The sequence below is a fragment of the Sander vitreus genome, chromosome 22, assembly GCF_031162955.1.
Source record: "Sander vitreus isolate 19-12246 chromosome 22, sanVit1, whole genome shotgun sequence".
Lineage (NCBI taxonomy): Eukaryota > Metazoa > Chordata > Actinopteri > Perciformes > Percidae > Sander > Sander vitreus.
In genome coordinates, this window is record NC_135876.1 from 24525420 (window position 1) to 24538881 (window position 13462).

At 43.6% G+C, this 13462-nt stretch overlaps 1 protein-coding gene across 1 annotated transcript in view; it reads right to left on the reverse strand.

The window, feature by feature from the left end:
* Positions 1–1366: 1366 nt before the first annotated feature.
* Positions 1367–13462, reverse strand: part of LOC144537020 (sodium channel protein type 2 subunit alpha-like) — a 199668-nt gene continuing 187572 nt past the window's right edge. The window contains exons 27-31 of the mRNA XM_078280422.1: positions 11861–11914; positions 10888–11025; positions 9695–9799; positions 8081–8351; positions 1367–3246 (exon numbers count right to left, since the gene is read on the reverse strand). Coding sequence (XP_078136548.1) covers positions 1946–3246; positions 8081–8351; positions 9695–9799; positions 10888–11025; positions 11861–11914 — 1869 coding nt within the window. The 3' untranslated portion in view covers positions 1367–1945. The remainder of the gene's footprint in view (positions 3247–8080; positions 8352–9694; positions 9800–10887; positions 11026–11860; positions 11915–13462) is intronic.

Sequence of the window (13462 nt, forward strand, 5' to 3'; positions counted from 1 at the left end):
TCGGCTGAACTGAACTGCAACGTCCGCTCAAGTGTCCGTGAACCTCACACTAAATTTAACTGTAACAACCACCAAACTTAAAGGGCTCATATTATGCTTTTTGGCTTTTTCCCTTTCCTTTATTGTGTTATATATTGTTTTAAAAAAACATTTGCTCCAAACAGCTCTATTGTAGTCCAGCCTTTACTTCAGAGACAAACGTGCCCTCATACTCTGCTTCTGACTGGCTAGTAGTCCTTACCTAGCTACTGTCAGGGCACGCCCTCATACTCTGCTTCTGACTGGCTAGTAGTCCTTACCTAGCTACTGTCAGGGCACGCCCTCATACTCTGCTTCTGACTGGCTAGTAGTCCTTACCTAGCTACTGAGCATGTGCGACTCCGAACAAAGATGGAACAGAAGTGAGAGGTCTCACTCTGTAGCTAAAACAGAGAGCTCAACACACAGGGTGAAAAGAGGAGCTGCAGCAATGTGCAGTACAACAAAAAGATGGTGTTTTTTGAAAATTAAACCATGTAAACCTATTAAAGTACAACCTCTAAATAAAATTATGAACCTGTAGATGAGCATAATATGAGCACTTTAACTGTAATGGGACCGGCCGCCATAATTTGTGGGATATCGTACGAATTGTTGTGCATAAGTTTTCGTACGGAATACGGACCCGTTCATGAGAATGCGTTGCATTGATCAATGATCAATCAGCCTTGATTACATGCTAGTATTCTCCTAATTTTTTCCTCATGCAATGCGGTAGTGCAGCTGGAATCTTCTGTTCCGGTTTGTTCGTGAAGCAAAGGGAAGCGAAAAGAAATTTACTTTAAATCTGGACTTCTAGACAAATCACCACGCGGGGGTAAAAACTGACGGACACGAGGATGTTCGCCACCAGGGCAAAACAATGTTGGAAGAGTCCGGCAGCGTGTAGAAAAATCTCAGTATGACTTCTTTTTTTTGGTGTTATCTCAAAGGTTTTCAGAGGAAAAATAATTAAAAACCTGGCCTCTTTTTCAACGTGTATTTGCCCATGTTGTGATAAAGTGACAGCACATGTAAACGTAAAAGTGCAAAACTGCCAAACAAAAACAGATGAAGTTGCTTTTCAGGTTTTTTTTTTTTACTTTTCCTGACTGCACCCTCTCCTCTCATCTATCACAATGTGGAAGTTCACTTTCTCAAAGCGAGCGCCACTTCGAAGTCGAAAGAGAGAGGCTGCTTATGATTTTTTTTAATCTTCTTCAACTTACTCTAAAAAATATAAAAAATAGTAATAATCGTACCGCTATTAAAAGACTGGTAACATCAACAAAGTTATACTTTTACTACGAAAACATTTTTTTTTAAATCACGTCATCATTACGTTCCCTCCTCCTCCTCTCTCGAGTCTCGAGTCAGTCGGACTGTCGACGTGTCGAGAAACAACGCCCACCACTTTCACAGCCAGGCGTACTCGGAGAATACCGATCAACTGTGGGAAGGCACAAACCTCCCCTCCAGGCCAATAAATGATGGATACATCTGATATAGTTGTTTTTGTAGCTGAGGTCAAAGGTCAGTCAGTGTCCTGAACCCTCGATGAGAGACCCAAGGGGTCGAAAAGGGATCTACGATTCTGTCTTTTACTCCGACAAAGGCAGACGAGGAGGTTTCCCTCTTTCCGTCTTTGCAGTTTTTCTGCTTCCTTTTAAGAAACTCTGAAAAACGTTAAGTCCAGGAATCTCCCTGCAGGGAACAGGACGTAACATTAAAGGTAGTAAATATTCCACTTTGTTTTGCTCCTTCGCTCAACTCCTCCCGCAGTTCCTCGCGCATAGTCATAGCTTCTCTCCGCAGCCCCCTCAGCGTTCCTCAGCTATGGTACATTCAGTAAACAAAAGAACAAACAGGCGTCACCCAAAGCGAGTTCATCCGTATTTGTTAGTTTTTTTTTGCTTTTTGGTTCCCGCTATGGTACACTTTCCTGCCGTCCATCAGGGCCGGCCAACGACGGGGACTGTTCACTCGCTTCGCTGCCTGCTGTGTCGGTAGCTATCGTTTCTGTCTTGGCGGCGAGCGGGTGAAATATCTCTGAAGTGGCTCGCGTCACGCTGTCGTACGACGGCGGGGACGAGGTGGAGGAAACTGTCTCGGTGTGCTCGATCGCTAACAAACTGGAGCCGTAGTTTTCCCTCATCATGGCGGCGATGAGCCCTTCCTTCTCCGGCGCATCCTCCCCGAACATTTCCTCGCCGCCGTCTTCCTCGCCAGCGTGCCGAGGCGTGGTAATCTGGCGGTACATGTAGGAGGCGGCCTTCAGCTGCCGCCTCACCAGGTGTCTGCGGTAGCATCGCTGGATCACCGTGGCCGAGACGTCTTCCTGTTTCCGCCTCAGAGTCGTCGTGATCGGCTCGTAGGAGATCTTGGACGGGTTGGCCATCATGAACTTCTCCTCCATCTGCTGCTTGAGCGCGTCCATCTCGCCCGACTCGCCCAGCACACGCTTGGTGAAGGCGAAGAGGATATCCAGGCAGTGGATCTTGTCCCCGCTGACCATAGGCAGGTCCATGGAGATCAGCTTGATCTTATTGGGCTTGCTGATGCGTAGTGGCTCCGACAACGAGTCGGCAAAGTCCGACAGCTTAGCGTACTCGATGAACTGCGTGGCCTCTGGGTCGAACTTCTCCCACACCTCGTAGAACATCTCAAAGTCGTCCTCGCTCAGCGGCTCGGTGCTCTCCTCTGTGGCCACGCTGAAGTTCTCGAGGATGATGGCGATGTACATGTTCACCACGATGAGGAAGGAGATGATGATGTAGGTGACGAAGAAGGTGATGCCCACCGACGGGTTCCCGCAGTTCCCTCGCACGGTTGTGCCGGTGTGGGGGATGTTGGCATTGCACTCCTCGGGAGAGTTGTTGAGGATGGGGCTGAGCAGGCTGTCCCAGCCGGCCGACGTGGTGATCTGGAACAAGCAGATCATGCTGTTTCCAAACGTCTCAAAGTTGAACATGTCGTCGATCCCCGACTGCCGCTTCACGTAGGCGAAGTTGGCCATGCCGAAGATGGCGTAGATGAACATGACGAGGAAGAGGAGCAGCCCGATGTTGAAGAGAGCGGGGAGGGACATCATGAGGGCGAACAGTAACGTCCGGATGCCCTTAGCGCCTCTGATGAGACGCAGAACCCGTCCGATACGGGCCAGTCGAATCACCCGGAACAGCGTTGGCGACACAAAGTACTTCTCAATAATGTCAGCAAGCACGATACCTGGAAAAAAGAAGAAAGAAATGTAAATCATGTCTCACACATTTCTATCTTATAAACCTTCAACAATCCTCCAATTAGTTTGTTTATCAGGAGTTAGAGTCTTGTATCTGTGTCGATACACGGACGCAAAGTATCGATTATTATAGGTATCGTGATAATATCGTATAGAGACACAAGTATCGTGATAATATCGTATAGAGACACAAGTATTGTGATAATATTGTATCGAGACACAAGTATCGGGATAATATCGTATAGAGACACAAGTATCGTGATAATATTGTATCGAGACACAAGTATCGTGATAATATCGTATAGACACAAGTATTGTGATAATATTGTATCGAGACACAAGTATCGTGATATCATATAGAGACACAAGTATCGTGATAATATCGTATAGAGACAAGTATCGTGATATCGTACAGAGACATAAGTATTGTGATATCGTATAGAGACACAAGTATCGTGATAATATCGTATAGAGACACAAGTATCGTGATAATATTGTTTAGAGACACAAGTATCATAATATCGTATCGAGACACAAATATCGTGATATCGTATCGAGACACAAGTATTGTGATAATATCGTATTGAGACACAAGTATCGTGATAATATTGTATCGAGACATAAGTATCGTGATACTATCGTGTCGTGCACTGTCAGAAATAAAGGTACGGTTGAGGTCCATTTAGTTCTCTGAGGTACAACTGCTGGTGATGTACCCCCAAAGGGTCATAGCTGATCCATAAGGTACACATTTGTATTTTTTCTAGGTTGAAAGGGTACAAACGTGAGAAAGGGTCCATGTCTGTACCATTTTTCGAACACATAGGGGTACAATAAGAAAGATGTCAGTGTGTGGCCCGTGACCAAAATGATGTTGGGGGATGGGATGGCTAGTGCCTCAGGGCTGTCAAGGAAACTATGAAGTTCTGATATTCATAGTCCTAGAGGGGTTAGGTCCAGTATGTTCCTTTGTAAAGGGGTACAATTGGTGTACCATCGAGGGTACTGCCCCAGTGACGAGCTGTTGGATTTCTGACAGTGTGGGGCATCTGGTGATTACCATCACTAAGCGGCACTTCTGATTTATATCCACATGAGTTGTTATGAACAGTATTGTTGACAGGCTGATATTTAAACCAAAATAGGCTATTTATTCATAATGACTTACTGGGAATCAACAAGCAGTTCTGTGTAAAATCAGACTGTCAGCAGCCCTCATATAGTTTCTTTTTCTTTATTTCATAACCACATTTTCAGACACTGCGACGATTCGACTGTGAGACATCACAAGAATAACCACCAGCATGGTTTCATCTTTTATTGAATTAATATGATTTTTAAGAGGCTGTCCTGCAGGACTGAGTTCATCTGACACAGGAGATACTATTTGCAGTCATGTCGCTAAAAATCGATTAGCTGAAGACTATTAGTTAATTTTCTCTTCTTATTTGAGGACACTCCTGTGAGTGACATCATGTAAAAGCTCTCCGTTTTGGATGTTTCTGTCTTTATGTGGCAGGTCTGCTGCGATTACAACGTGAGTAATTGCTTCTGGAGGGCTGAGCCGTCGTTCCCCTCTAACAGCAAGTCAAACACTGTAATTCATCCGTCTTTTCCTTGTTATCCGGGAATGATAAACTCAAAGAGGAGCTGGCCTGTCATCACCACACCAGACCCCCCCACACACACACACACACACACACACACACACACACACCTCGATCTTTCATCCGTCTCCCTGCGCTAAGTTATGGCTGAAGGAAGGGATGAGCAGGGGGGAGTCGAGAGGGAATAACCATCATGTTGTACATCAACTCAATCACCCCCCCCATCCTGACATCTCACACACACACACACACACACACACACACACACACACACACACACACACAGACAGACACACACACAGCTGATGTAACAGGTCAATCATGTTTGATTTGTCTCCAGGGACCGCCCTCTGACAGCTCTGATTGCTGCCGTTACCTTCACCTCCCTCAGGCAGCCTCGTTGGCTGGTGTGCGCACACACACACACACACACACACACACACACACACACACACACACACACACACACACACACACACACACACACACACACACACACACACACACACACACACACACACACACACACAATCTTGTCACAACACTGATAGCTAAATTCCCTGCTTAGGTTCTGTGCTGCCTCTGCAAACTGTTCTGTCATGTGTGTTTGAAATGTGTATGTGTGTGTGTGTGTGTGTGTGTGTGTGTGTGTGTGTGTGTGTGGTACTGTATACGACCATACAGGACCTTGGTGCAATGTAAACATCAAGGCCGACAGCCGGATGGTCACTTTGTTGGCAGATAATTGTGAGGCAGACACATTACATCAGCCACGCGCACGCACACACACACACACACACACACACACACACACACACACACACACACACACACACACACACACACACACACACACACACACACACACACACACACACACACACACACACACACACACACACACACACACACACACACACACACACACACAGTACATACTGTACATACTGCCAAAGGTGGAGGAAGTATTCAGATTATACTTATGGACTTTTAAAGCAGAATTTTCATTGCAGGACTTTCACTTGTTATAAAGTATTTGTTGACTTTACTGTAGTAAACAATCTGAATACTTCCACTGCATGTAGGACCTGATCGCTCAGAGTAAGAAGCTGTTTTCAAAATTGTATCATTGAATAATTTATTCTGAGAAATGTGAATGAAGTTCGGTTCTTTGAAGCCATTTCACAATTTCAGTAAGTTATTTCACTCCAGTTTGAATGATTTAGCTTTTTAACTGTAGCTCAGTTATATGTCTACTTTGGTAGTTGTAGGAAATACTTTGTGAAACTTTGTCAGCTGGATAACAACAATCTAGGCGCCGATTAAGTTTTCCTCCGTGGGCGCACGGCCCTTTAAAAAAAAAAAAAACGTAGTCAAAAAATGTTTGCATTTCAGAACCTTAGGAGATGGACAGCGGCCGACATGAACACACACGCCTATTAACGCGATAATAAAGCCGTAAAGTAGGCTTTCAGCTCAGGACAGCGGCACTTCTCACAGATACAGATAGGAGATGAGAAGTTGAACTGACACGTAACCGTGATCAGCTTCGTGGGAAATTAAGAACTCTCTGCACTGGTGGTGGATGTCGATGATGCACTTGCATCATTAGGTTTCGCTTTTTTAATAACAAATCTGTTGTCTCACTCTGATTACGTAATGCACATGTATAGTGGGGGGATGGAGAGGTTCACTAAAGAGGCGTGTTCATCCAAGATACGCTGTGATTGGTGGATAGGATATGGAGCAGGGGACTGACAGCGACATAACCAATCACACTATGACAGACGCTCCACTTAGCACCAACTGCAATGTTGTAATTGTAAAGGTCTCATGGCATGACAATGTCACTTTATGAGGTTTTTTAACATTAATATGAGTTCCCCCAGCCTGCCTATGGTCCCCCAGTGGCTAGAAATGGTGATAGGTGTAAACCGAGCCCTGGGTATCCTGCTCTGCCTTTGAGAAAATGAAAGCTCAGATGGGCCGATCTGGAATCTTCCCTTTATGACGTCATAAGGGGAAAGGTTACCTCCCCTTTCTCTGCTTTGCCCAACCAGAGAATTTGACCCCCCCATGAGAAAGAGAGAGACATCATGGCTTTCAAAGAGCAAAGTGGCAGTTGGTCAAGGCCACACCCCCACCCTCCACCTTGCCCCCCCTCTCCTCCTCAATACCATTTAAAGCTACAGACATAGAAATGGCACATCCTAAGGAAAGCTCATTGTGGGACTGGCTCTAGTGGCTGTAATTCTGCACCAAGGCTGAATTTCAGATACAGTATTAGGGGACCACTAAGGTCTATATAAAAGAGACTTCAGATACAGTATTAGGGGACCACTAAGGTCTATATAAAAGAGACTTCAGATACAGTATTAGGGGACCACTAAGGCCTATATAAAAGAGACTTCAGATACAGTATTAGGGGACCACTAAGGTCTATATAAAAGAGACTTCAGATACAGTATTAGGGGACCACTAAGGCCTATATAAAAGAGACTTCAGATACAGTATTAGGGGACCACTAAGGTCTATATAAAAGAGACTTCAGATACAGTATTAGGGGGACCACTAAGGTCTATATAAAAGAGACTTCAGATACAGTATTAGGGGACCACTAAGGCCTATATAAAGAGACTTCAGATACAGTATTAGGGGACCACTAAGGCCTATATAAAGAGACTTCAGATACAGTATTAGGAGACCACTAAGGTCTATATAAAAGAGACTTCAGATACAGTATTAGGGGACCACTAAGGTCTATATAAAAGACTTCAGATACAGTATTAGGGGACCACTAAGGTCTATATAAAAGACTTCAGATACAGTATTAGGGGACCACTAAGGTCTATATAAAAGAGACTTCAGATACAGTATTAGGGGACCACTAAGGTCTATATAAAAGAGACTTCAGATACAGTATTAGGGGACCACTAAGGTCTATATAAAAGACTTCAGATACAGTATTAGGGGACCACTAAGGCCTATATAAAAGAGACTTCAGATACAGTATTAGGGGACCACTAAGGCCTATATAAAAGAGACTTCAGATACAGTATTAGGGGACCACTAAGGCCTATATAAAAGCATCCAAAGAGCACCATGTCATGGGACCTTTAAATGAATGTAGCCTACTGGCAGTCAGGCACACGTGGGTGCTCAGTATTTTCGGCGCCTATGGTGGGGGGGAAAGGGGGACATGTCTGAAACCCACCGACGATGGAGAGAATGACGACCACGAAGTCGAAGATGTTCCAGCCGACGGTGAAGAAGTAGCAGCGCAGCGCCACGATCTTGACCAGGCACTCGAAGGAGAAGATGATGATGAAGGCCAGGTTGATGTTGTTCAGGATGTACTCCATCTGGGGCGACTGCTCGTCCGTCTCCACCATCATGGTGATCATGTTCAGCAGGATCAGCACCATGATGATGATGTCAAACGCCTGCTTGGCCACCAGGTCGAAGAAGAAGCCCTGCAGAGAGTTCTGGAGAGAGACGGACCGTTGGTTGGTTTCTCTTAGTAATCAACACTTAGTTTATTACATAAGATTAGACTTTTATTGATCCCAAATTGGGAAATTTCAGTGCTACAGCCAGTGGTGTAGTCGACGTGATACGCAGGTATACGCAGTATACCCACTAACAAAGCTCCAGGATTTCCATATACCCTCTTAAAAATGCCCAATGACACGTAACAACATACTTTCCATTATATTTTTGATATATTCTGAATTTTCAGCTGTGTTTTTCTTATTCACATAGGCTAAATGAAGGGACTTCCACCATAAATTGGTGCATAAAAGTGTATCAGAGTACAGAAATGAAGTCGTTGATGCTCAAAACTTCCTTCCCAAAAGGCAAATTATGGCCAATATATATATATACATGATGTACAAACATATATACACATTGGAAATATAAATGTACATGCAATGTTGCTATGTTAAGTTTGTTCTTGTTTCTTTTCTTCGTTATGTATGGTTTCAAATACTTTCTTTGGCTGTGTTCAGACAGTAAAACATAACATTTTAGCTTGTTCACCATATATCTTTTCAAACAGAAGTACATTTTTCCAGGATAGAGGCTGACTTTGTCCCTCAGCTTCCGCTCTCTGTGTGTGTTGCAGTTCTCAAAACTCACTTCACTTCGGGAAACAACAAAGAACGTTTTGAATGTTTTTTTGATGGTGTAACGAGGCAGACCTGCTTGGTTCTTTCGGGGAATGATTGTAAAGATTTACAACAAATATGTTTACGGCATTTCCTCTCTAACTGGGACGTTTTGGGACCGATTGGTAGGATTGCTGTGGACAAAGTACACACGGAGATACACTGGTAAGAGCCAATAAGTAGGTTTACATATGCACACCAATATTCCGAAAATGACAATATTCAACCAAAGATTGGTTCCTATTTATACCAAGGGCACTAATTGGCTCTCACAAGACCTTTTTCCAAATAGAGCATTTTCAGATTAAGACGTGTGTGATATTCTGGTATTATTCTTGTTTTAGAGGCATTCTTTGGACATGTATACAACGCATTTAGAATCTGTGTCTCAATCAGGGGTTTTACAGCAGTTTGTGACAGTTTACGGCCTCTTGCCTGTTTACGGCTTACGGTCAGCTCTGTGCGTTGCTATGGTTTCTGTACACAAACCAAGCAGCCGACAGTTTGCCGTTCAACCCACAGTGTTTTTTTTTCTCCTATCCCAGAATGCATCTGTGGTGTAGCCAGACCTTACTCCATAGCGCTGTGGGGATAGAGCTGGCAATGCTAATCTGTGTGTGTGTGTGTGTGTGTGTGTGTGTGTGTGTGTGTGTAGGTACCGTAGGTCTGGGGATGGGCTTCTGAGGTTTCTTGGAGCCGAGTTTCTTCATGGCGTTGTAGTATTTCTTCTGCTCCTCTGTCATGAAGATGTCCTGTCCTCCTAAGTAGAGAAACAAAACAGCAACAACTCTGTTATTTTCAACAGCAAACAGATTTTATCGCCTTCACATGTCACGTTGAAAACAAGATGTCCTGTTGTAAATCTCAACACGTTCTCACACTCATCTCGTAAAATATGGACGCTTGGTCAGGTGCCTTTGTCGTTCTTATTGACACTAAAAGTCTCCTTTAGCGCTATAAGTAAACGTGCTTGGTCGGGACTATTGACGTCCCTTTAGCGCTATAAGTAAACGTGCTTGGTCGGGACTATTGACGTCCCTTTAGAGCTTTAAGTAAACGTGCTTGGTCGGGACTATTGACGTCCCTTTAGCGCTATAAGTAAACGTGCTTGGTCGGGACTATTGACGTCCCTTTAGCGCTATAAGTAAACGTGCTTGGTCGGGACTATTGACGTCCCTTTAGCGCTATAAGTAAACGTGCTTGGTCGGGACTATTGACGTCCCTTTAGCGCTATAAGTAAACGTGCTTGGTCGGGACTATTGACGTCCCTTTAGAGCTTTAAGTAAACGTGCTTGGTCGGGACTATTGACGTCCCTTTAGAGCTTTAAGTAAACATGCTTGGTCGGGACTATTGCCGTCCCTTTAGAGCTATAAGTAAACGTGCTTGGTCGGGACTATTGACGTCCCTTTTGACGCAGTTATGTTAAGGAAAGGGTCGTGGGTCGGCGTACGGTTCTGTGACACGCGGGAGGAAAGAAAAAAGTGACTATAGCAAGCGTGACAAGCGTGACGTGAACCCCGCTCTCCTGGGTGAAAGTCCTGTTTGACCCATCCACCCCCCCAACCAACCTCCTTACATACTCCTCTCTAAATCCTCTCTAACTGCTGCTCTCCCCGGTGCGTTACACAAACACGCTGAAAGACGCCTTTTTCGTTGCATCAGACGCTGACAGCCACTGTCCAAACGTCCTGATTTTACGAGTTCGGAGTGAGAACGGGTTGTAAATCTATAAGCGTGGTTAACTCTGTCGTTTGAGTCCTTTCACCTGCATCGGCTATAATCAATCAATCAATAAATAAATAGACATAGCAATGTGTTGCTGCGTCTGTTTGTTTCTGCTCTGGTACTTATCTTTCGCTTCTGCTGGTTGAAGTTATCGATGATGACACCGATGAAGAGATTGAGGGTGAAGAAGGAGCCGAAGATGATGAAGATGACAAAGTACAGGTACATGTAGAGATTGATCTCCTTGATAGGCTGCTCCTCCACCTGAACACAGGAACACACACACACACACACAGATATGATCTCATGGTTAATAAGGGTCATAACACACTCTCTTTCCGACTCTCTCGAACAAACAAAGCCAGTGTCCCCCGGGGTTTGCTGCGGCAGTGACACACACACAGACAGACAGACAGACAGACAGACAGACAGACAGACAGACAGACAGACACACACACACACACGGACAAAAAGCGGCATAAGAGACAAATCATCGGAAAAAATGCCTAAAAAAGTAGCTAAAATGTCTAGAAAAACGACAAAAGTTTTGAAAAAAACGTCAAACACGTAGAAAAAAGTGACACAAACAACAAGAGAAGCTACAAAAACGTAAAGCGCCAACAATGTGGATAGGAATGGGGGACAAATGAGGCTGAAATATTAGGGCCAGCTCTCTCTCTCACACACACACACACACACACACACACACACACACACACACACACACACAGACAGACAGACAGACAGGCACGCACACACACACACACACACACACACACACACACACACACACACACACACACACACACACACACGGACAAAAAGCGGCATAAGAGACAAATCATCGGAAAAAATGCCTAAAAAAGTAGCTAAAATGTCTAGAAAAACGACAAAAGTTTTGAAAAAAACGTCAAACACGTTGAAAAAAGTGACACAAACAACAAGAGAAGCTACAAAAACGTAAAAAAAAAAAAAAAAGCGCCAACAATGTGGACAGGAATGGGGGACAAATGAGGCTGAAATATTAGGGCCAGCTCTCTCACACACACACACACACACACACACACACACACACACACACACACAATCTTGAACTTACGGCTCGTGAATCCACCGCTGCATACATGATGTCCATCCAGCCTTTGAAGGTTGCCTGAAGAAACAACAAGAACATGACTTACTAACTACTTGTGATAGTAGACGACAGTCTTTCAAACTGACCTTTGTTGATCTGAACAACTGCACGGCCTATTTCTCTCTTCAAATGTTTTCACAAACACGTTTACGGTGAACTATTTTCATAAAATACGAGATGGTATTCTCAACGAGCCGCCACGATGGCCGTTTTGAAATTCAGGAGAAGCCAGACCCACGTGACGCGTGCGGCCAATCAGCTGCCGGTCAGGGGCGTGGAGCATCAACCACGGATGTATGACGACGCGACACCACGCTTCAGTCGATGCATCTGTACCGTTAGAGCCGGTGTTGTCTCCCCGTCAACCACGAAATAAACCCTTCTGTTTGTCTGTTGTTCCTATCTCAATGTTAGCATAACATTTTATCGCTTTTACTGAGGTTCTTTTCAGCTTTTTTCCCCAATGTTTTTGTCACTTTTTCAATGTTTTGGGTGCTTATTTTTGACGTTTTTGACGCTTTTTTTCTTGCGGGTTTGGCTGTTTTTTTCATTGTTTATTTGTCGTTGGTTTGTTGAGTTTGAGTTTATTTATGAAAGGGGACAGCGCAAATTAATAAAACACATTTCAGTCACGTTTTTCAAGGTTTTAGGTTGTTTTTTTTCATTCTTTTGGTCACTTTGTTCAACATTTTAATTGCTTTTTCTGAGTTTTTTTTTCTTTCTTTTTTTCGATTTTTTCCCAATGTTTCAGTCACTTTTTTTTAAAAACATTTTATCGCTTTTTCTGACGTTTTTTTCAGCTTTTTTTCCCCAATGTTTTTGTCACTTTTTCAATGTTTTGGGTGCTTATTTTTGACGCTTTTTTCTTGCGGGTTTGGCTGTTCTTTTCATTCTTTATTTGTCGTTGCTTTTTTGAGTTTGTGTTTGAGTTTATTTATGAAAGGGGACAGCGCAAATTAATAAAACACATGATTTCCCAAGGGTTAAAAAAAAGCCAGAATTAGCCAAAAGGCTATCTTTCATCTGTAGTCCCCTGCCTTCGATGTTAAAAAAGGCTTTTTAAAATACAAAGAAACAAAAAGACAACACAAGCAAAACTAAACTTAGCACAAAGCATCACAGAAAACAGCTAAACAAAGCACAACAACAGGATATAAACAATAAGGAGGAAACAATAAGTACAATACATATATGTTGACTCAAACTAACAGAATATTATGTATTATAAATAGTGTTAGAGCTGACATGTATATGTATTGACCATCCAGTGTTTTAGCTGCTTAGTAAACATTTTGCTGTGTTTTTTTATTTATTTTTTACATTTCGGCGATGTTACGTCCCATATTTTCTGATATAAAAAAAACCAGAGGACAACATGAGCGTTAACTCCAGATAGACGTAACAATTAAGAGGTTTAATCCGATAAATCACTTCATCTAAACGTGTCGGAGAGTTTCTGTGTTCCTGATGGATTCTCAGATGGATGGTTTTTTAGTGATGAGGCTGCTGTGCTGTCCCGCTGATTTGAGCACACTCTAAATCAGGGATGCACAGATTCCAGGATTC